At 45.9% G+C, this 24,998-nt stretch overlaps 1 protein-coding gene and 1 pseudogene across 1 annotated transcript; one reads left to right on the top strand and one right to left on the bottom strand.

Annotated features, from left to right (window-relative positions):
* The first annotated feature begins 5,786 nt into the window (after nucleotides 1-5,786).
* LOC123404939 (peroxisomal acyl-coenzyme A oxidase 1-like) lies at nucleotides 5,787-8,556 on the top strand. Its single transcript, XM_045098840.1, has 6 exons — nucleotides 5,787-6,075; nucleotides 7,183-7,382; nucleotides 7,485-7,605; nucleotides 7,754-7,864; nucleotides 8,001-8,070; nucleotides 8,166-8,556. Exons 1-6 carry the CDS (start codon nucleotides 5,787-5,789, stop codon nucleotides 8,320-8,322), a joined length of 948 nt encoding a protein of 315 aa, XP_044954775.1. The 3' UTR covers nucleotides 8,323-8,556.
* Nucleotides 8,328-21,578, bottom strand: LOC123404937 (annotated as a pseudogene).
* Nucleotides 21,579-24,998: the final 3,420 nt, after the last annotated feature.

The following is a 24,998-nucleotide window of genomic DNA, read 5'->3' as shown; positions in this document are numbered from 1 at the left end:
GAGGGTGACGGTGACGAGAGGGTGCTGGTGTGCATCGGTGCGCTCAAGGACCCGTGCATGGCGGCGCTGCTTGACATGGCCGCGGAGCAGTTCGGCTACGGCCAGCCGGGCGTCCTCAGGATCCCCTGCAACGCACAGCAGTTCCACCGGATGGTCACAGCCATGTGTAGCAAGAGTAAAATACAGCCAGATAGCATTAGGTGATTGTGATTTGATCATGAGCATCCCATGTGATAAAGTTTACTGCACAATTCGGTCTTCGGGTTGCTCGGGCCATTCGGTCATGCTGTTGTCGTTCGGGTTTCCGATGGCACTGACTCCCCTGGCGCTCAGGCTGCAGGTTTGGTGTTAAAAAAGTGGGCATCTCACCAAAACTAACATAAATATGTGGGAATAAATGTGATCCCAATTAACAAATGCATTTGCAATTTAAAACATAGACTAAGAAAGAAAGAACCTGCAGTACTACTAATTCAGACATACATAGTCTGCATCGATATATACATAGTACATACTAATCGATATATACATAGTACATACTAATCTCTACTATTAAAGCAGGATCGAACGTCGTGATGGTTCGACCTCTCGATCCCACCTCCCCACTTCCTCCTGCTAGCACTTTCACCGATTTTTTTATCCCTTCGTAAACCACGCGATTAAAGAAAGAAAACAACCGGTTCATAAAAACAAGGCCCTCTACCTTAACGAAACGATAATCCCCACCACCCCGCGCACGTCTTCCCCATCGCTCAGCCTCACGCCCGCCCACCCCCGCACCCGCCCCCGCCACACCAGCCCGCACGACGCCCCGCCCACCCCGACCCCCTCGCCGCCGGCGAACCCAGCCCTGCCGAAACCCACGCCACGCCGCCTACCCTCGACCCCCTCGCCGCCGGCCATCCCAGCCCCGCCGGCCCCCACGCCCCGCCGACCCCACGCCATGGAGCTAGGGTCGAGCAGAAGGCGGGGTCAGGAGCTCACCTCGTTGTCACCAGATCTGCTGGTGCCGGTGAAGAGCGGATCCGCCCTCACGCGGATGAAGGACGCGGGATCCCGCCGCTGTTGTCGTGGAAACCTAGGACATGGAGATCCCGCCGCTGTTGTCGTGGAAACCTAGGACATGGCGATGTGGGCGGTGCCCCGTTCCTGCTCCTGTTAAGAAGAGGCGCTCCTCATCGGCCCCCTCCCCCGTCACTCCTTGCTCCTTGCTCGAGGTCTGGGGCGTCACGGACACCGTCATGACCCCGCCCCGACGCGACCCGGTGCCCGACAAGGATCGCTCGCGAGCCCGGCGACCAGCATGTGTGCACTCTCGACGCACCATGTGGTGTATGCCACATTGCCCCGTGGGTTGGGCCTGCATGGCGTGCCGATCTGTAGCACATCCTCCGCCTCGTCACTGGCCAATCTGTATGCGTTTTCTCGGAGCTAGCCGTAAGGAGGCAGATGGCTTCCCGTTTTAGTAACGCGATGCTGAAGCGACAACACAAACACACCATGTTCTATTCTTTTTCTTTTTGAAGATCACACCAGGTTATATTTGTACACCATTTTTCTACCAGTAATTGCTGAGTATGTGAACACAATCATTTGTGAGCAAAAGTTGAACTATAAGTTGCGATATTTGAGATGTGTACACATAGAAAGGCATCAATTCAATTGATCATCAGATTCAGAATAGTACGGTGCAGTAGCTTCTATCTCAATTTGTTTCTTATGTTGTTTGTGTCTGAATTAATTAGTACATTGACCATTGTTCAGCCTGCAAGGTGATTACCACTCAACCAACTATTGGAAAGATGCTGATAGCTTGTTTTTGAAGCTCTGAAGACATGAAGATTCAAGAATAGGTGTGGCTACATGCTTTCTATATCTGTCAGCTTCATAAAGCATTTTGGAGGGGTGCATTTTATTTGAGAGGTCTGGTATGCATATTTAATTGAAGATTATTTTTATATAATAAAGTTGATGAAAAATTGGACTTTAGACCGTATGAGGGAGAATTTTCATGATAAATTACTGGTAGTTTGTATCTTGGGGACATCTTCATGCCGACTTACGATTAATATTAGGATATGTCCTCTCATGTGCCAGTTTTGAGATTTTGTTACAAGTTCATGATCTGTTCTTAGTTCCAGCATGTTTTTTCACCTTTCTGTAGAGATTTGAGTATCACTTAAAGTTCTAGATGCATATAAGCTTATGAGTCAACTCAAGCTCACTTGATGGCTCCAACTAAATTCTGCAAAAAAAGGCAGAGTGGATGCCTGCACCAACAACTTTATAGATTGAACTACGTTTTCCTAGATGGCTCAAATGTTAGAATATGAACGTTATGTTTTGGGAATACAGCTAACAATAGAATCAAGTCAAGCTAACTTAATTCATTTTTGTTAAATCCGTCGATGAAGAAAACAACACATTTAAAGATACGATGGTTGGTACTTCCAGTTTTGTTGTACTCTGTCATTTACCATTGTGGGAATGACACTGCTCTATTGCTTCCTTATTTAAGACAATGGTAATCATTTTTCTAGATTATGTGTATTATAATTTTCTCCCCTTACTGTTGCAAGTTAGAGTGCAGCTTTCAGATAACTCTCTTTCCTTGGGATAGTTGGAATACTATGACTAGATATATAGTGGTAATGTTAATAGTGTTAGGCCCTTCCATGATTTCTATGTAGCATGTCTAGACTACCAGCGACAATTTTGGCCTCTTAGTGAAGTAGGTTTGTAGGGCATTGCTTCAATTCAAGAAAACTAATGGCCACAAGTGAGGTTGACAGACAAACAAAAGAGAGTTTAACCAAAGAGCTTGTGATCTCTACATGTGAATGGTAAACTGTAAATTTTGTGCTTTACTATTCTATATCAACAAAACAAATAATTTAATCATGGTATTGGTGGTTTAATTATTTTTATGCTCATTAAGCCATATTTTGAAGCACTTATAGTATCTTGCACAGAGGATGTAGAACTCTTGCCAATTTATTGTACGGAGTTGTTCTTTGATAAAAAGAACTTTGCTCGGTTCATCTTTGCCTCTCAATGTTATGGTTAGTTCACTAGTAGAAAACAGGGCTTTGGTTCGGGCCTGGCCAGCCCATTAGTCCCGGTTCTTCACGAACCGGGACCCATGGGGGCATTAGTCCCGGTTCATGACCCCATGGGGCCGGCCGGGGCCTCGTGGGCATTGGTCCCGGTTCGTCTGGACCCATTTGTCCCGGTTCTAGGCATGAACCGGGACCAATAGGCCGCGCTCCTGGCCAATATCCATTGGTACCGGTTCGTGCCTTGAACCGGTTTAGAAGGGGGAGTTCATTTCAAATGCTTTTCAATTTCATGGTCTTATAGCTCAAAATAATCAGTAAATGCATGAAAAATAACAAATGAAGTCAGAAAGGGTTGTAAATTGATGATGTGGCTTTGAATGATGCATTTTGAACACAGAAAAACTATGGAGTTCAAATAAGTTCAAAAAAATAAAATCCCTTTATAACAGACAAGTTTTCGTATGAAACCCTAATACTTCGAAAGAGATTGTTCGTTTTGTACACGAAGTGCATCCAGTTTTTGCCGTAACCCTCTCAACTTTCTCGCACATGCTATGTGGGTGAAATGATGATACCATGCCAACTTGAAACCTTTTCATAGTTCATTTCAAATGCTTTTTAATTTCATGGTCTTATAGCTCAAAATAATCAGTAAATGCTTGAAAAATAACAAATGAAGTCAGAAAGGGTTGTAAATTGATGATGTGGCTTTGAATGGTGCATTTTGAACACAGAAAAACTATGGAGTTCAAATAAGTTCAAAAAAATGAAATCCCTTTGTAACAGACGAGTTTCCGTATGAAACCCTAATACTTCGAAAGAGATTGTCCGTTTTGTACACGAAGTGCATTCAGTTTTTGCGGTAACCCTCTCAACTTTCTCGCACATGCTATGTGGGTGAAATGATGATACCATGCCAACTTGGAACCTTTTCAGAGTTCATTTCAAATGCTTTTCAATTTCATGGTCTTATAACTCAAAATAATCAGTAAATGCATGAAGAATAACAAATGAAGTCGGAAAGGGTTGTAAACTGATGATGTGGCTTTGAATGGTGCATTTTGAACACAGAAAAACTATGGAGTTCAAATAAGTTCAAAAAAATGAAATCCCTTTGTAACAGACGAAATTTCCGTATGAAACCTTGATACTTCGAAAGAGATTGTACGTTTTGTACACGAAGTGCATCCAGTTTTTGCCATAACCCTCTCAACTTTCTCGCACATGCTATGTGGGTTAAATGATGATACCATGCCAACTTGGAACCTTTTCATAGTTCATTTCAAATGATTTTCAATTTCATGGTCTTATAGCTCAAAATAATCAGTACATGCATGAAAAATAACAAATGAAGGCAGAAAGGGTTGTAAATTGATGATGTGGCTTTGAATGGTGCATTTTGAACACAAAAAAATTATGGAGTTCAAATAAGTTCAATAAAATGAAATCGCTTTGTAACAGACGAGTTTCCGTATGAAACCCTGATACTTCGAAAGAGATTGTCCGTTTTGTACACGAACTGCATCCAGTTTTTGCCGTAACCCTCTCAACTTTATCGCACATGCTATGTGGGTGAAATGATGATACCATGGAGAACCTCTTTTGCACGGACTTCCACAACGCGCTTCTCCCAGTTGAGGCGACGCCATCCAATCATGGCTGCAACACCCATCCCGTCGTCCCTCTCTTGCAACTTTGCCCGGTACGCGGGTTGCAACTATAGTAGACCGTGGTTGCAACTCCACCGGCTCGCGGTTGTAGCATCCTGACGCAAACATCATCGACATCATAGCACCACCATGCCGCAGTCGTAGCATCACACTACATCAATCACGGCTTTGCCGTCCCATGGTTGTAGCATCCCCAATGCATACATCGTCGACCTCGTAGCATTGCGCGATGCTGGTTGCAGCTCCGTCGACCCCCGGTTGTAGCATCTCCTATCGTCGGTTCCAACTTCCTTCATCATCGGTCCAACAACGTCCATGGTCCGGTGTAGCTTCCACAATTGTCAGCTCCAACATCTGCCACCTCCCGTCCCAACAACCTTCGTGGCCTATTACAACAAATGGGGGGCGTCGTTCCAACATATGTGGATTGTGTCGTCCGTGCACATCTTGTCCACCACCCACTACTAGGAAAAGGGCTATAGATGATATAGACACTAATGGCGCACCAGACAAGTAGTGCGCCACTACTATATAGCAGTGGCGCACCATGTGCAGGTGTGCCATTAGTGTGATGGACACTAATGGCGCACCACACACTCGGTGCGCCACTACTATAAAAAAATTTGTTGCAAAAATACTAATAGCGCACCGTGGCTGGGTGCGTCATTACTAGTTTAACTAGTAATGGCGCACCGGACAGGGTGCGTCGTTACTAGTTTAACTAATAATGGCGCATCACTCACCCAGTGCGCCACTACTATAATTTTTTTTTGCAAAACTACTAATGGCGCACCACCAGCTGCTAATGGCGCATTTGTAGGTGGTGCGCCACTACTATATTTTATTTTATTTTGGCAAAACTACTAATGGCACACCACCAGCTGGTGCGCCATTAGTAACCAGGGTTACTAATGGCGCATTTGTAGGTGGTGCGCCACTACTATTTTTATTTTTATTTTTATTTTTTATTTTTTGCAAAACTACCCCTCTTCTCCTAGGGTTACCCCCGCCCAGATCCGAATCCAATCCAATCCCGCCCCCTCTCGCCGGCGACGGGATGGAGGGGGCGCCGCGGCTGACGCAGGGGGCGGTGAGGGAGATATGGGAGCTGCCGGACGGGCCGGGGACCATCCAGCCGGTGCTGCAGGTGGCGGACCTGCGCGCCGTCACCACCAATAACCACGTCGGCCACCAGTCGGAGCGCTACCGCATGCTGCTCTCCGACGGCGTCCACTCCCAGGAGTCCATGCTCGCCACCACCCACAACCACCTCGTCAAGACCGGCGCCCTCCGCCTCGGCTCCGTCGTCCACCTCCACGACATCACCTGCAACACCATCCAGAACCGTAGGTCCGCCCGCCTCTCCGCTTCGATTTCTCTCCTCCGACAATGACTGGATCTTGGCCCGCTTCCTTCCTTCGGTTCGATTCGCGGGGGCGCAAAAACCGGGGTACATATTATTATGAATCAAAAGATTTAGGGTTGCTGATGGGATCTTGCGCTAGTTTCTTGCAAGTTATTGCACTACTTATTATGAATCGAAAGATCTAGAGATGTCGAATCTGAAGTGTCCACTCGTATGAGCTCTGAAACCTGTGCTATTTAGATGAATATAGTACTGCTGATAAAGTGAGGGGAATTTCTTGTTTGATCCCGTGTTATTTAGATGAATCTTTTTAGCTTTTCATGTCTGCTGGTGTGCCAAGAATTAGTCTTTGAGCTGCAATCTCGCTCTTCCATGGCCTGTAAATATAGTTTGGTTTCCTCTCCCACCGTGATTTGACGTGCCGTTGTGTTTTTGCGGGTGTACTCTGATCCAATGAAATGCACTTTGCTTTTCATGTGTTATTAACAAGTACCAGTGCCAAGAACGCTAGTTCTTTAAGAAACTACCCTTGCTGTGTTATGATATTATCAGCCCATGGCGTCATGTTTTTAATTCTGCTTGTGTTTTATTTTGTGCCAATGCTGCTAAAGCAAAATTGAACCAATGGAACAGTTTACATCATGTGCTGTCGTGATCTGAGTTATAGGACTTGCATAAGTGTTTGGAACCTTGTTTGTTCTGAGTTATAGGACTTGCATAAGTGTTTGGAACTTTGTTTGTTCTTGTGACTGTGATTAAACATGCATATTTCTAGATAAAAAAAATCACGTTTTGGTTTATGAATGCTATAACAAATCACGTACGTGTATGCTAGATAAAAGAAGCAACCAAGCTAGTAGCTTCATGACATTTCAGCTCATATAGTTTTTTTTTATATAAGAGAGATTCTGAAGTTTAATAGAACACATCGTGAATAATTATGAATTTCCTTTTTTAGGACTATTTGTTTTGATTGTATAGCACATGAGGGAGCATTTAATCTCTTGCGCAAAAACTCCATGCCCGAAAGAAATAATCTATATTGCCTGTGTTACTACAACCCGATTTATCTCTGTTCTTGCAATAGGTTGTACAATGGATGCATTTCACAATTTATTGTTCTGTAATAATAAAGCTAGTCTCTCTGCTATGCAGGACGCGATTGAAGAGTGCCGAAAGCTCTGCGGTGGACATGGTTACCTGAACAGCAGTGGGCTCCCTGAACTGTTTGCGGTCTATGTTCCTGCCTGCACCTATGAAGGAGACAATGTCGTTTTGCTGTTGCAGGTTAGTGTCGTTTGGCACCTGATCCGCTTTAACCTGTTTTTTGTACCTTGGTTCAGTATTGGCCAGTAGTAGTATAATCACAACCTTGGATCCTTTCTGCAGGTTGCAAGGTTTTTTATGAAGACCGTCTCTCAGGTGGCCACTGGGAACCAACCTGTCGGCACCGTAGCTTACATGGGTAACATACAACACTTGATGCAATGCAAAAGCGCTGTAAATACAGGTATGCAGCTACATCTTCAAGCAGACTTCTCTTTATAACATAACTTCTGCAACTGCCTGAGACGTTTTGTCTGGAGCTTCTTTTTGGTGAAGCGATTGACCTTGTGATTGATCATCATACTGATTCATGCATCAATGATTCTCTGCAGCCGAAGACTGGCTCAATCCTGCTACCGTAAAGGAGGTGTTTGAAGCTAGGGCCCTGAGGATGGCCGTGAACTGTGCCCAGAACATCAGCAAGGCGCCAAGCCAAGAAGAAGGTTGGTATTGCACATAGTCAGTAATTGAAAACATCAAAACAGCTGAAGACTGGTTTAACGTTGGGTGTTTTTTGTAGCATCTCTTAGTGAATTTCTTGGTGCACTCACTAACATGGATGATCTCGTTCCTTTGCAGGTTTCTCTGAGCTCTCACCTGATTTGCTCGAGGCTGCCGTGGCTCACGTCCAGCTGATCATTGTGACCAAGTGAGTAGTCGGTCTTAGGCTGGGGTTGATGCATATCTAGTTTCTGGAACAATCCAATCATTCATTTATATCCCGCCTCCCCCTCTGTGCCATAGATTCATCGAGAAGATGCAGGAGGACATCCCTGGCCCTGGGGTGAAGGAGCAGCTCCAGAAGCTGTGCAGCATCTACGCGCTCCACCTACTCCACAAGCACCTGGCCGGGGAGAGGGCCACCGCCCACTTCGACGTCGACGCCATGAAGGTCGCATAGGCAGGCTCCCGCCACGCCATCGAGGTCGCCGACCGCATGGCCAGGCTCGTCGCATCAGACCCCGTAAGCACTGCGGCACACCCCGTAAGCACACGGGGCCTGCTGTCTACTAAAGTTTTTCTGCAAGCATACTGCATTTTGTCGCGTGTCATCAGAATTGAATTGGTAAGATGCCTATGCAAGCAGTGCTTTGTGCAGGATGCTCCATATTACCTTTATTTTTTTGCTGAAATTTATAGTTAAGCATGTTTCTTTTACCAGTGTTGCATGGAAGTTTGGCACTACTGTAATTAAGCAGCATGATATTACTTCAATGTTAGGTTCCGGATGTTACCTGAATCTCTGCAGTGTTGCTATAGCCCCCTTGCATGGAATCTGTGTCGCTATATGTTCTGGTCAGTCCTTCACCTTCTATCATCCTCTGATACTCGCTGATGTCATTCATATCTAACACCACCATACCATTGCTATTACCACCACTACCATTGAAGAATCCTAATTTTGATGCCTCTGTGTTGTAACTCGGGATCATTGCTCCTGTTTGTGGATACAGGGCACTATCCAGGCTCATGTACCCTCTGGTTAGTGCCGCCGTGAGGCACTCTTCATCACACCCTGGAGCAAGAGGCATCGAGATAGGCGCAGTGCTGCTCATTTGCATTGCCAGCAAGGGTTCATCTATGCTTTGGGGAAGTCATGGTTGGCCGAATTGCTCTATGCTAACCTCTCCATTAGCAGCTTGATAGTATCCTGGTGCTGCAAGTGTCTCATTGATTGGGGGAATGAGATTGGTATCAGGACATACATTTTGCTCTTCCTCAAGTAGGGCTGAGAGTGTACAGTCAAAGCAGGGTAACAGGGAGAAGGCCATTTCTGGGATGTCATCGTTGTAGCTGCAGAGAGGAGGGGTGGCAGTGGAGGAGGATGAAACATCCTCAGAGGAGGCTGCAAACGGGTCGGAGGTAGAGGTCACTGCAGCAAGCAGGTTATCACCCAGGCCGTCATCACAGAAATCAAGTATGTGAGCAGCTATGGGGCTTGAGATCCCCTCTTTTGTTTCTTTTCATTATGAACAAATATACGAAATATTGTTCTATTGTATGCTAGATTGCTAGTTGATTTGCTGGTTGCTGTTATAGTGTGCTCTCAATTTTCAAGCATATGTTAAATTGATGCATGATTTTTTGTTTATTTTTTCTTCCCATGTAGGTGATCTTTATTCATCTCTAGCCCATGCTTGCGTGTGCTGTGGTCATATGAGCACGAAATCAACAAGTGTGTGTGTGTGTGTTGGAAAGGTCTTGTGCACATTAGGAGATCATGCACATGTTTAGTTCTTTTCTCCGTGATGAGCCACCGTCGACGAGCTCCTATTGTGCATCTGCCTCTGCGTCGGCGCCTGGCCTAGAGAAGGTACAAACATCCTTTTACTGATTGTGGACAACCAAAGAAGATAAACAATCATGAATAGGAGTGAATGGTTCCTTCTAGTGTTCCCTATTTTTGACTGTTCCTTGAATCAGGCTATCATGTATGTGACTTATTTTTTTTACTTTAGTTGATAAGTCAGTACACATCGGCCATATGATTGCTATGTTTTCATTCTTAGTAACAATGGTATGACATGAGCTTCTTTAATCATATTCTACTTTCAAATGACAAAGACCATGATTGGGTTGAAACCTCAAGGAATAAATAATCAGAGTGATCCTGTAAGGACATTCTGTCTTGTGTCATGGTTGTCAAAGAACATGGATGTTTACTTATTTTTCTTGCTACTATTTGAGACGATCTTTGGTCTTCAATTTAGTCCTTTTCTCTGTGTGTCTGGTATGAACCTGCAATCACAAGGCAAAGTGTTTGCATAGTTATTTATACTTCTTAGCTTCAATTTCAAACTTATATGTTGATGCTTGTTGACTCTTGTGCCTTATCGATCGTTTGCAATTTAACTTTGGATACTCATGCGTGTGCTATTGAACTTATATAGGTTTGCATCACGGATGCCGTCGACGGTGGGCATACATGCTGTGGTGGAAGCTCATTGCATATTGTAGGTTGAACTCTTTTGTTTGTTAACTCTTGTTGCATATGTACACATGTTGTGAACCATCCTTGAATATGTATGTGTGTTTTTGTGAAACTATGTTGGATATGTATGCATGTGTGGACTTTGAACTCATCATCGGTTTCTTATTGTTGTGAACTTGTAATATCTTGTTGTTGCTGCTCATTGAAATATATTGTTGTTGCTGCTCATTGAAATATATTGTTATTGGATATGTAATATATTGTTGTTGCTGCTCATTGAAAAAAAAATGTTATTGCGCTATAAGCCGTGTTTCCCAGGCATCGGCACCCGGTTTATAGGGTATCTAGGGTTGTAAGCCGTGTGTCCCAGGCATTTTCCCAGGCATTGGCTCTCGGTTTATATATAAATCGTGCGTGTCACATTGGCCCTCGGCTTATAAGTTTTTTCCTGTAATGTGTGCTCTCTATATTCTGTGCAATAATATGTTTTGTAACCTGTGCAAATACAAAAAAAAACCTAATATTCATACTAGTGGCGCACCACTCAGCACTTTAGTGGCGCACTGCAAAAAGTACACTAGTGGCGCATCGTCAACTAGTGCGCATTAGTAAGCCAGAGCACATGGGTAAATATGGTTCCTGGGAGGCATACTAATGGCGCACTTCCTGGTGCGCCATTAGTATACCAGATACTAATGACGTGTCATGAGCTATACTAATGACGCACTGCCTGGTGCGTCATTAGTATACCAGATACTAATGACGCACCATGAGTTATACTAATGGCGCACTGCCTAGTGCGCCATTAGTATACCAGATACTAATGGCACACCTGTGATGCGTCATTAGTAAAAAATTCTAATGGCGTGATGCTAGTGGCGCACCTGTAGTGCGTCATTAGTAGCCAAAACAGGTGCGCCACTAGCAGGCCTTTTCCTAGTAGTGACCGATGGGTGCCGGTTGTGTCACCGACTGAGTCATGTCTCGCCGACTGAGTCACGTCCATTGCAGGTTGCAGATGCACCATGTTCGCTGGTGGGTCCCCATCATTATCCCGAAGGGGCGCCATGGCAACCACAGGTGTGGCAGCAACAAAGAACCGTCGCAACAAGCAGAAGACCGAGCGAGATTTGTGGGCAGCGCACGACGACCGTCCTATTGTGGACCACAAATGGGGAGGAGAGCAACAATGGTGTTATTAGCAGGAGGAGGGAGCGGGTTGGGTGTGACTTTTCACGAGGAGGAGAGAGTGGGAATTGGGGAAGAAGAGATCTCGCCCAAAGGATAAGGTTGAGCGTTTTCGATAGAAGGGGCTTATAGAAGGGGATCTGGCTCCACATGCATGGGCTCAACGTGGTGCATGAGCCTGCATCTGGTGAAAGCATTCGCCGATCGATCGTTCACAATCATTAGGCTGCTCATAGTGGGGAGTAACTTAGCCAAGTAACATGCATATGTTACTGGTCTATGTTACTACCTCCATAGTGGATAGTAACATTTGTGGGATGTCATATTAATTAGGATATAGACTCATTTTGTATTGGTATGTGTGATGTTACTGTAACATAGCTAGTTACCACAAGCACCTCTCTCCTCATTAACTCACTGCCACATAAGCAAATTTGCATTGTAATGTGTGATGTTACTACTATGTTACTTCCCACTATGGCCAGCCTTATACTTTTTGAAGTTGCTACGAAGGCTGCCAACACTAAATCCTCAAGTGTTGCACAATGCCGAGGCAGTGGAAAAACCAGCACCACCACCTCCAACGCCTTTGCCACCGGTGTTGCCTTGACACGACCTCCAAGGTCCAGGCTCGAGGGCGCATCCATGCATTCATGCGCTGCAATGTGATGCCTCCGATGGTCGAGATTTTTACGACATCTAGTATTTTTGCGGAGATGAAGTCAGTGCACTAATGAACACGACATGTCGCACCTGCAAAAGTGGCGCGAGGTTGGCATCCACATGGGGGGCGTCAACGGGCTTGTGAGGGCCAGACTGCGGTTACGGGGTGCGTCTCAATGGCCTGCTAGAGGTGAGCGTGAGAGTAGGGAAGGCCTCGAAGCCCGGCGGTCTTGCCAGCGATGACAACGACATCAGGAGCACTTTTTGCATGGACGGTGCATGGCTCTTGGCATGCTTTCCGTAACACTCGCCCGTACGTAGCCCATTTGACTTCACCCCTCATACCTAGACTATACATTACATGTGGCAACGATGCTACATTTACGGGCTTAATATGGAGGTTTTATGAAGTGACTCTGACTTGATAGGTTTTGATTGGCTTGGTTAGATGGAAACAGCCTGTAAAAGCATGTAATACCGCGGTGTTTAGCATTTTTGTCAATTTAGAGTACATACAGGTCAACGGAAATCGATGGATAGTGTCCATAGCATCTAATCAACCGGGGTATACATTTATTTATTTTAACATTTAAATTTAGACCATTAAAGTTTACCATCAATGGATTAGATATTTTTAACATATGCGAAATGAATCTGGTGGCTTATTTGCTTATTATTTCAATAATTATATATTACTCCTTTTGTACCATAATAAATTGGCAGATTGTCTAGGTGTGAGTAACAAGAACATGATCTTCACATTTACCTTTTCTCTACCATTTCTCGAAGGCTGCATGCATTGTCGATATGGTTCTTTATTCCCTAGACGATTAGAATAGGTTAGGATCGGTTAAGATCTACTCCCTCCGTTCCTAAATATAAGTCTTTAAAGAAATTTCATTGATGGACTACATACAGATGTATATAGACATACTTTAGAGTATAGATTCATTCATTTTGCTTCGTATGTAGACTCCTAGTGAAATATCTTAAAAGACTTATAATTAGGAACGGAGGGAGTACATGAAATGCGCAGTATTTAATGTGCACAAGATTTGCACATTTACTATCTGATTCACGATGCAGCACGAAATTTTCAGTCAAAACCTTTCCTGAATTCTCCTCCAAAAAGTTTCTTCATGAAATCTTTGACGAGAACCTGAAATATAAACGCGCAATGAGATAGCATGATGTGATGTCTTGAACAAGGATATCTCAAGAAGAGACTCCCTCTCACATATGCAAGTCCCTAAGTCGTCGCATACCAATTCCATGAACATATTTCTAGAATGTAAAATTTGGTAGAGACTTGGTAAATATATTAACAAGGTTGTCGCATGATTTGACTTGAAAGATGTTTATTTTCTTGCTTTTTGAAAATTATAGGGGGAAACCCCACTTAGGAGAAATATGCTTAGTAATATTACTCATGATACAGTTTGCATCTGTGCAGCACAGGCCACATTATCTTCATAGATAATGGTAGGTGATTCTATCAAACCAATTTCACATGACTGTTGTATGTGGTTTATCATTCTATGAAGTCATATACATTCACATGATGCTTCAAATAATGAAATTATTCTAGAATGAAAAATAGATGTTGCCACCATAGCGTGTTTTGAAGACTTCCATGATACAGCAGTACCACCATGTACGAACACAAAGCCGGTCTGTAATATGGCATTATGGGGATCAAACAAATAACAGGCATCTGCATATCCAATCATATCAGAGTCCAAATTTCTCTAGAACTGGAAAATTAGTCCAAGATCCATTGTGCCTTGGAAATATCAAAAGATATTCTCCACTCGAGTCTAATGACGCTTACTGAGAGCTACGATGTGTCTAGCAAGTAGATTCACTCCAAATGTAATATTAGGTCTTATGCAATTTGCAAGATACATAAGCGCTCCAACGGCACTGAGGTATGGAACTTCAGGTCCCAACACCTCTTCTCCATCATCCCTTGGCGTTAAACGGATCTTTCTCTACATCTAGAGATCGAACCACCTTAGGAGTTTTAGATGGATATGACTTGTCCATATTGAATTTCTCCCATATTTTTTGGATATAGGCAGCTTGGTGTAATATGATTCCTGAGGGAAGGTGCTCAAGTTGAATACCTAAGCAAAAATTAGTTTTACCCAAATCCTTCATCTCAAATTCCGTATTTAGATGATTGCATGCTTCATCAATGTCTAGTGTGTTGTCAATGATGTTGGGATCATCAACGTACACAGAAATGATGCAAAATCGTGTAGAGGACTTTTGATGAAGACACATGGGCAATCATCACTATTGGAGTAACTTTTCTGAAGAAAGAACTCACTGAGTCGGTTGTACCACATCCGTCCCGACTACGTTAAGCCATATAATGACCTATTTAGCTTTACACAACACATGTTGTGTTTTGCCCTTTTATTCGGGGCAGATATTCCGTCAGGAACCTTCATATATATGTCCATATCTAGTGACCCATAAAGATATGCGGTCACGACGTCCATCAACAGCAAAGATAGACGATTTTTCACTTCCAAAGATATAAGATATCGGAAAGTGGTTCCACTCCTTACTGGAGAGTATGTTTCATTGAAATCAATGTCGGGTTTTTGCGTGAAACCTTGTGTTATGAGCCTTGCTTTATATCTCACCACCTCATTGTTCTCATTCCGTTTTTGGAGAAAACCCCATTTGAATCCCACAAGGAAAACATTGGGAGGTGTAGGTACTGCTTGAGTGAATACCTTTCTTTTGTTAAGCGAGGCATGCAATTTCTGCTTGTATTGCATCCTTCCATTTAGGCCAATCGGAGCGCCTTTGGCACTCAACGATAGACCTTGGATCATGATCAATGAGAAGGGTATATGTAATCTTTTCAGCAAAATATATGCCAGCAGTCGTAGTCTTCGGTCAAATGGTTCTCGAAAATCAACATAGTTGATGAAAATTTCCTGCACCCCTAGAGACTCTTCGTGATTTCCCAATACGATTAAGTCTGGGTGTTCCAATGTTCCAGACAACTTGTGCACACTGGAGCTGGGTTGTGGATGTTTCCCTTCCACTGGGTGTATACTACCCATTAGGTATTCGTCAACTTTGAGTTGACCCGCATTTACTGGCTCCGAGGTTTTTCTCCATGAATCGCGGCCCCCTCTCCACTCGCCAAGAGGGGATCAACTTCCTGGGTTTCAATAACCGAGGCATGAACCTTCGCCGGGATCTCTCGGTCTTCGGTGGCCAACGTGTGAACTTCGGCCCTCACCACCTCGTCCCTCGTGTTCGGGGAGGGGGGGGCTTGGTGGGATATCACCTATGCGGCCTCATCCGAGGCCTGAGGAAGGGTAGTATCGGACACATTACCGCACTCCGCAACTCGGCCGATGGTGAACCCCCCCTGCAAGACTTGGTCCGTCGGGAGATTTTGGGAAGGGTTGCGTCAGGAAAAAGCACACGTCTATTGATTAACAAAAAGTCAGTATAACTCCATTAAATAAAGTTCAGACTCCATACCTTTGGGCCGGGGGCTTGGTCCTAGGGGTCCTTTGGGGAACCCTCTCAAAGGCCCCGGAGTCCTCATCGAAATCTGTGTTGTCGTCAGGTAGGATGACCTTGCTCCTGCAATGTCTCTTCGGGGCATGAGGAGGCAAGCCCTCCCTGGCCTCCTCTGGCACCGCCCTCTTTCTTGTTTGGGGGAGTCTTTCTACTCCCCATCCTTCACATCCTCTTCCTCATAGGCGGAGGAAGCGCGGGTGTCTCCGAACTTGGTATCTGGATGACCCCTCGAGCTAAGGCCCCCGCGGATCTCCCTCTTCTTATTCTATTTTTTCTCCCGCGTCTCGTATGGTGCCATAATTAACTACCATCGTAGTCAACAATGGCTACCTAGGGTCCTCAGGCAGGGGAGCTGGGCCGTTTTATTTTCACGGCCTTGTTCAACCAGCCCTGCACAGACAGTGTGGGAAAGGATAAGATCCTTGCTAAAAATTGAAGCTTTGAATAAGAATAAAAGCTCCATCATACCTTCAAGGGAGGGTTACCGACATCTAGGATGACGTCTTCTTCCTCGGCAGGCCATTTCTGTTGAGGTTTGAACAACACCCTCCATAATTTCTCATGGTAGTGTGGTAGAACTCGCGCATGGTGTCGGGGTTCCGAGCTGGTAGGACCGCATTGGAGTGTCTCGACACTAGCAGAGTACGCGGCGGCGGAGCATGACGTGAATCACGTTGGCCAACTCGATATTCGCCTCCACCATCTGCGTGATGCGCTTCTGCAACGACTTCACCTCCGAGACTGATCCCCAGTCAAGACCTTTTCTAACCCACAAGGTTAGCTTCTCTGGGGGTCCGGGTCCGAACTCGACAAGCGCCGACCAGTTTGTTTCCCGAGGTTCGGTGATGTAAAACCACTCTCTTTGCCAGACTTGGATTGTATCAATAAAAGTACCCTCCGGCCATTCGACCCGAGGGAGTTTGCTGATCATGGCTCCTCCACAATCGGTGTGTTGGCCGCTGACCATCTTCGGCTTGATGTTGAAATTCTTGAGACATAGGCCGAAGTGCGTTTGAACCCGTAGGAAGGCCTCACAAATGGTGATGAAAGTTGAGATGTGCATAAACGAGTTCGAGGGAAGATCATGAAAATCTAACCCGTAGAAGAACATCAGGCCCCTGACGAAGGGGTGGAGTGGGAAGCCTAGTCCTCTGATGACGTGGGGGACGAACATCACCCTCTGGCCTGGCTTTGGTGTAAGCACCACCTGCCCTTCCCCCGGCGCACGGTGGGCAATGTCGGGCGAGAGATAGCCGGCGTGCTTCAACTATTGGATATCCTTGTCGGAGATGTTTGAGACCTCCCACTTGCCTTGGGAGCCCAAGCTGGCCATGGATGAAGTTTAAGAAGAGCGGATGGGAGAGGACGGAAAATGAAATGGATGTGGGTGCTTGGAGCTTGAATGAAAGGGGGTCGAGTATGGAATGCCTGTGGTGGATTTCAGGATCTTTTTCCCTTTTATGGGGGGTCGTAAGGCCAAGGGTTTCCGTTTATTCTGCTACATGCCCTGCCACTTACCGAAATGACCGCATCGTTGAACGTGCTGTGGATAATCCAGTCCATTATTGGTATCACCGTAAACGCGGGGCACTATCTCCTCATTGGTAAGACACGCCCACGGGAAAGTGGCCTTGAACCGTGAATCGAGTTTTGACATAAGTGGCAATCGCGACCTTCCGTCAGAAAGGCTGTCAGATGAGGAACCTTCACACCCGGGCTTTTAAGCCTTCGGATTAAGCAATGGATGTTTTAAAGGAACGACATCACCAAATGACCAAGTAAAAACCAGCCAAATGTGAAGGGGAACTCGCCTTGCAAGCCGGTTAATCTGGATACGAGGAGCTGCCAAAGACCATATACATCGGCGTTGGAGGCCAGTTCAGGGGCTACTGGGGGAGTCCGAGACTAAGGACGGTCGACCCATCTCTTACAGGCCGACCTAATGGGCCGTGTTGTTGAAGACCGGATTGCATGATGACCTCGTATTCAAGAAGGAAAGCTCTGAAGACTGACATGTCATCCAAGTTAAGTATGCTAGATCAACACATCTCTCCCCGCCTGGAGGTCGGTTGTATGTAACCCTAGGAACCCCTTGTGTCTATATAAACCAGAGGGTTTCATCTGTATAGCAAAGTTGAGTCATCTAGGTTTTTATCTCATACGATCTCAAGGTAGATCAACTTTCTAATTCTCATCCACGTCAATATAATCAAGTAGGACGTAGGGTTTTACCTCCTCAAGAGGGCTCGAACCTGGGTAAACACTGTCACCTTCGTCCCCTGTAACCCATCGATCCAAGGTCCATAGCTCGGGACCCCCTTGTCACGCCCAAGATGCGACCCTATCCTCAATTTGGCACGAAGGCCTCGTCAGGGATAGAAGCGCATCTCGTCGTGTCGCAAGAATGGATATCGTTACAAGTACCTGTACTGAAAAGAAGAGATATATAATAGAATTGGCTTACAGTCGCCACAAGCTACATCAGAGTCACATCAGTGCATTACATAATCATCAAGAGTAAGAGCAGGGTCCGACTACGGACGAAAACAAACGACAAAAGAAGAACGACGTCCATCCTTGCTATCCCAGGCTGCCGGCCTAGAGCCCATCCTAGATCGATGAAGAAGGAGAAGCAGCAACTCCAAATTAACAATCAACGCGCTCGCGTCGAGTAACCTTTACCTGTACCTGCAACTGGTGTTGTAGTAATCTGTGAGCCACAGGGGACTTAGCAATCTCATTTCCGAAGGTATCAAGACTAGCAAAGCTTACTAGGTGAGGTAAGGTTAAGTGGTGAGGTTGCAGCAGCGGCTAAGCATATATTTGGTGGCTAAACTTACGAGTACCAGAATTAAGAGGTGGAAGATCTACGCATAACGGACGTGAACTACTGATGACCAAAAGAATGATCCTGAACACCTACCTACATCAGACATAACCCCACCGTGTCCTCGATCGGAGAAGGAACTCATGAAAGAGACAGTCACGGTTACGCACACAGTTGGCATATTTTAATTAATTAACTTCAAGTTATCTAGAACCAGTGTTAAACAAAGTTTCCACGTTGCCACATAACCGCGGGCATGGCTTTCCGAAAGATTTAACCATGCAGGGGTGCTCCAACTAGTCCATCACAAATTACCACAAGCCGCATTGAAATCCTCAATCACGAAGCTCGCGATCTCGTCGGATTCCCTAGTGGAAAACCTCAACTCTGAGATTACCCAAAGCATCACCGGAATCCCGATGCACAAGATATTTCGCCAAAGGTAAAACTAATCCAGCAAGGCCGCCCGACGTGTCGACGATCCCGATAGGAGTCGCGTACCTCGTTCTCACGACACGACGGATGAGCTAGACGCCGGGATCGCTGAACCTCCGGGTGACCAGAGGGGCGCCGGACATCGCTCAGGTGGGGCCAACACTCATGAGGAGCACTGGCCCGGGGGTTGATTAAATTTCCTCGGGTTAATTACTCCAGATGCAGTTCATTAGTTATTAGGCAAATGTAGTACCAAAGTTGGGCCCTGCCAGACCAGCTTTAATCTAAAACGAATTATCAAGGGGGTCCCCATAACAACCCCGATCGTGTTAGGAGCGCTCGTTTATGGAACATAACACCGGTAGCCGAAACTAAGGGGGCAAAGGTGGAACAAAACACAAGGCTAGAAAAGGCCGAGCCTTCCACCTTTTACCAAGTATATAGGTGCATTAAATTAAATAGCATTTTAAATATGGTGATATGACAAGGAACCCATGTTATCACATGGAAGCATCTGCACCTGCAACTAGCAACGCTAACAACATGGTTAAGCAAGCAGTAACATAGCCAAATAGTGGTTTGCTAGGTTGAACAGTTGGAGGTTATCATGGCATTTTTGAGAGGCTGATATTTAACATGTGGTAGGCAACGAGACATAAACGATAGAAGCGGTAAACTAGCATGGCGATGATAGTAATGGTATCTGGGGAAATGATCATCTTGCCTGAGATCCCGCGTGGAAGAAGAACAACTCCGTGAAGTCGGCGAACCAACGTAGTTGAACGGGTCCTCATATTTCGATACGCTTGCGGAACTCTATCGAGACGGAGGGAAACGGAAACAAGCATCAACACACGATATTCACCACACGATGCACAACATGAGGCATAACCTACTATGATGCATGTTCAGTTCAAAGATGCAAGGGATGGCATGGCAATTCATCTCACGCAAACTCTACACATTAAGTGAAGCTCGATATGCAACGGGTTGCATATCGACGAAACTCCACGTTTAATTATTTAATTCACCCCCGTTAATTATCACGGCAATATTACATTGTGGTTATCATGGCAAGGGTGAAGCGATGATCCTACAAGTCATCCTAGTCGGTTACCACGCGAAACATAGATCGGAGCTATGACACAAGAGACATGCAACACAATATATCATGCCATGAATGCGTCATGCATGCAAGATACAACAACACGGGCAAGGAGAGAAACAATCAAGTGTCGCCACGGCGAGCGAGAGGGAACCATGGCGGCAAAATGGAAACGATGCAACGGCAACGTTCCTATTCTGGTAACTCGTCGAGATATCGTGCCAACGTATATGAAGCGTCTGCGGGAACGTTAATTAAAGAATGCGGTGATCCCTTATCTCGGGTTCCCATGTGTCGAGCACAACATAGAGGGACAACGTGCAACGGTCAAACATACGGTGCAAACATACGGTGCAACATCCATACAACTCATACATCACATGCATACGGTTCTCGGCCACGTCTCATCGTTATACCTTCGACGCGTGTGAATCGGAGGGGATCGGGTCGTAGCGGACCAACGGTCGTCGTGGAAGTCGTGGTCGTCGTGGAAGTAGTCGTACACGCGCCGGTAGTTGAAGTAGTGGTACACGGTCTCGTCGACGGTAGTCGTTCGCTCGGCGTCGTGGTTCTCAGGTCTTCGGCGTCGGTAGTCGATCACGTCTCCGTCGATGCTCGGGGTTCGTCGAGGTCGTCGTTGTACTCGCCGATCTCGTCGACGACTCACGGTAGGCGGGGATGGTCTACGCGGCGACGCAAGCGGCAGCAACACGGCTAGCGTAAGCGGACAAACCGCAAGCCACTAGCAACCTAGACTAGCATCTAACAGCAAAAGCTTCAGCTAGCAAAGCAGCAGCATCTACGGCAACTAGCAACAGCATGCAGCAACCTACAACTAGCAGCAAAGCAAAGCAGCAGCAAACAACAACTAAGCACAAGCAAGCTAGCAGCAGCATAAGCAGCAGCTAACTATAGCAGCAAGCAACGACATCAGCGGTAGCTATAGCAATAGCAACAGCAAGCACAGCAATAGCATGCAACGGCCAGGCTAGCTACAACTAGCAGCAACAACAAGCTATGACATGCATCTAGCAAAGCAGCAACGATACAGCACGCATCAGGCAGCAGTTAGCTACACAAAGAAACGGCAGCGGCACCTCGCAATAGCAAAAGGCAGCAGCACAGCAACGCGAGCAGGAGTGCAGCATCAAACTAGCAGCAGGCAGCAGAGCAACAGCGGCGGCAAGCAAGCACGGCACGCAACGGCAGCAACACAGGCAGGCACACAACCGGCTACAGACAACAACTGGACGATGGCGGGCACGCGGGGATGGAAGGGATCGGCACCTACAGGGGGGCTTGGCACGGGGCTGGGCTCCAGCGTGCCGCGGTGACCCCCGGCGAGGCAGCGGACTGCGCAGGGTCGGCAGATACAGGGGGGCGGCTCCAGCGACGATGGCCGTCGGGGAACTGACAGGGGCCCGGGGGGAGCGGCATCGCGCCGGCGGCCATGGCCGGCAGGCACCGAGGCTGGGCCGCCTGAGGCTGCGGTGGCTGGATCCGGCGAGGGGTTGGGCTGAGACCGGGTTCAGGGGCGGCACCAGCGACGACGGGAGGCCGGCGGGCAGCGGCCCATCGCCGGTATCTGGTCAGGGTTGGCCGGAGCGCGCGGAGGCGGCGAGCGGCAGCGCGGCGAGGGGAACCTCCCTGGTGGCGAGCGAGGGGAGGCTACACGCGCGGGGCTGCTCGGCCTGGGCACCTCGGGCAGGGCATGGGCGCGCGGGGGAGAGGAGGCGCGCGAGGAAGAGGAGGCCAGGGTGAGCGCCGACGAGAGCGATGCAGGCGGCGACGGCGGGGCGCGACGCACCGGCGAGGAAGAGGGCGAGACGGCGCGCGGGGCGGCACGGCGGCGGCGCAGCACGCGGGAGGAGGAGGCGGCGGTAGGAGGGGCGAGCGCGTGAACAGCGGCGGCGGCTCGGGGAAGCTGCTGCGGCAGCTCGGGCGCCTCGGGGCTGCAGCAGGCGGCCATGGCGATCGGGGCGACGGGAGGCTGCGCGAGGAGGAGAAGGGGAACGAGGAGAGGAGGAGAAGGCGCACGGGGGGAGCGGGCTAGGTCAGGGAGGGGAGGCTGGGCCTTGGGCCGGCTGGCCTGGGGTGGCTCCTGCCCCATTTGGGTTTTTTTTTAAACTTGATTTTTTCCTTTTTTGAAAAAAATAGAAAAAATAGAAACTCACAAGAAAAGGTTTTAACAGAAAAATTAAAATAAAGAAAATGTCTTTTAACTACTTAAAAACATACCCCACTATAAGAAATAGTTTTGGGCATCTTTTAAAAACGAATAAAATAAAACCTTTTGAAGAATTAAAATAAAACCCTTTTTTTACAAAAGAATAAAATCAAACCCCTTTTATTTACAGAATAAAATAAAACGCCTTTTGTAAATAAAAAATGAGGTCCTATTTTGAAAATAGACAAAAGGAGAATTGAAGGAAACCCAAGGGGTTGCCCCCACATTTAATAAAAGGAGTTTTAAAAGAAGACAATTTTTAAAAAGGGGTTAAAACGGAAACTTTTACACAACCCCAAAACAAAATCAACAAGAAGAGAGGAGGGGAGAGAAGGTTTAGGTCTGCGGTGCAACGGGGTTAAAACGGTGGCTCTCACGCACGCACTCTCATCATGCCAACAACCGACGCCACTCACGAAGCACTAACACCCAACAACACGGAGCAACAGGCAACACCGACAAAACACGGTTTACATGATGCCATGCATGGTGCGATGATGCAAACTACATGACGATGCAACGAATAAATCTAATCACACGAAGGAAACGGAATAGAAGGGGAAATCTTCTGGAACGTCGGCGTCGGGCTGTCACAACTCTCCTACACTATAAGAAGATCTCGCCCCGAGATCCAAGAATGAAAGGGGGAGAGGATGAGAAAGAACGAGAGGTAAAAATTTAGTCGCTTCTTGACAAAGAAGTGAAACCAACGATCCTTGAAGGTAGCAAAGCGATGAGGAAAGATATGAGAAGAAGCAAGAATTTACGGAAAATTTCGGCAGCACTTCTGTAGGAAAAAGGGACAAAAAATTCGACAAGAAGAGAGAATTAGACAATATTCACAACAAACAAGTAAATAGAACAAGGGAACACCATGATCTTGATAGAACAACAAGATTGGCCCAAAAGAGCAATATCACAAAGCCTCCGGAACAAGAGAATAGGAACTAGCTCAAGCGGAAGAAGAGAAAGAAGAAAAGAATGGCAACTATCATCACAATAGAATTGAAGAGCCTCCGGTCATAGAATTGACGTAGTAGATGGAAAATCAACAACGAAGAAGAAGACAGTAGTGGGCTTATGAAGATCATCTCAACATATATGAGGTGACAACCAACCACTAAAAGAAACAAGGATAGATTGGGAGAAACAAGATATGAACAAATCTTACACCAAGAGGATACATCAAGAACTTGGATTAATGACAAGCACCATGATAGCAACAATCCATAGGAAAGGCTTTAGGTGAAATCCAAACCAAGATAGCTCAATGAAGAAATCATGGGTTGAAATATCTCATGATCATAGAATTGGTGGGTTTAATTATCTCATTCTTGAGAGGAAAACTCTTCGAGGCTCCTACACTAACAAGAATGCTATAATACCACCTCAAAGGATAAAGGAGAACAAACGCATTGGAAATGCAAGAGAAGAATACTTGAGGTACTCCAACAGGAATCTTGAAGAACACTTGAGAATGGATTGAAACCTTGATGCACCACCAAGAAGGACCTCCGTATACAAATGAACGATGCAAAGATATGAAGGTAGAAAAGAATAAGATTATGACCTTGTCAAGATTTAGATGAAGCTTCACAAAGAGATACTGATAGACTTGAAACTTTGGAAAAGAAAGATAAACACTTGAGAAAAGAATTGATATCATGAGCCACTCCGGAAGAAGAATTGAAATCTCTTGGAAGAAGGAAGGATAATAATAAGAATTATGTTATGCTTATCCTTCATCAAGTTAAATTGATGACAAGCAACGGATCTAGCATACCACTTATTCCTCTTGAAATGATTAAGGAGAGATATAAGCACAAACTAGAAGAAATCTTGAAAGAGGCACCGGTGAGAATTGAAATGAATGAGGCAACCATGAATGACTGGAGATACATGAGAATGAAAAGATCTTGAGCCACCTAACAGAAAACTTGAATAAGGCACCGGAATAATCAAGAGACGAACGAAGAGGCAACAATTGAGAAGATTTGAGGATGAAAGCTGAAAGCTGAAAACGAAGAATCTTCTGAAATGATGGCCTTCGGAGGAACGAGAAAGATAACAACTCAGCACTGCACAGGATAGCAAGAAAGGAATACACATGATTGACAACAATTAAGATGATGTCACAAAGCTAAAATGACGAATATCCAAGAGAATGAACCAAGATTCGAGAGAAACACTCCTTCGAATTGCAAGCTGAGAATGATGACGAGAACAACACCACCAAGAATTAATGAGACACCCCGGAATAAAGAAGAATGAAATGTTGAGCCAAATATGAGAATTAATTCCGATTGATCTTGACGAAGGAATATGACTGATGAAAATCATACTTACGTCATAGTTGAAAAGAATTAATGAACTTCGGGAAAAGATTAGAAGAGACATATAAGATCCTGGGAAAACCTGTGGGTTATGGGCCCACTCAAATAAACCACCATTAGAAAAGATTGCTAGAAAGAGAGATATTGCACCGGTATAAGAGAACTAGATGAGGTTAGCACCTCGAAATAACTGAAGGATCGAGAATCAGGACTTCTGAAATATCTTCAACACTCCGGATAGAAAAAGAGAGGAATTAATAATCAAGATAGGCTGAATAATTTCCAACATGGGAAAGAATTACAAGGACGAAA

The sequence above is a fragment of the Hordeum vulgare genome, chromosome 6H, assembly GCF_904849725.1.
Source record: "Hordeum vulgare subsp. vulgare chromosome 6H, MorexV3_pseudomolecules_assembly, whole genome shotgun sequence".
NCBI classification, from domain to species: Eukaryota; Viridiplantae; Streptophyta; class Magnoliopsida; order Poales; family Poaceae; genus Hordeum; species Hordeum vulgare.
Note: the sequence above shows the minus strand (reverse complement) of the source record. Positions and strands in the feature narration are given on the sequence as shown.

Excerpts from the sequence above, each read along its gene's own strand:
- LOC123404939 (XM_045098840.1), top strand. The coding sequence starts at position 5,787 with ATGGAGGGGGCGCCGCGGCTGACGCAGGGGGCGGTGAGGGAGATATGG. Across the intron at positions 6,076-7,182 it reads CTGCAACACCATCCAGAACC|GTTGTACAATGGATGCATTT; the intron begins GTAGGTCCGCCC and ends TTCTTGCAATAG. Across the intron at positions 7,383-7,484 it reads ATGTCGTTTTGCTGTTGCAG|GTTGCAAGGTTTTTTATGAA; the intron begins GTTAGTGTCGTT and ends TCCTTTCTGCAG.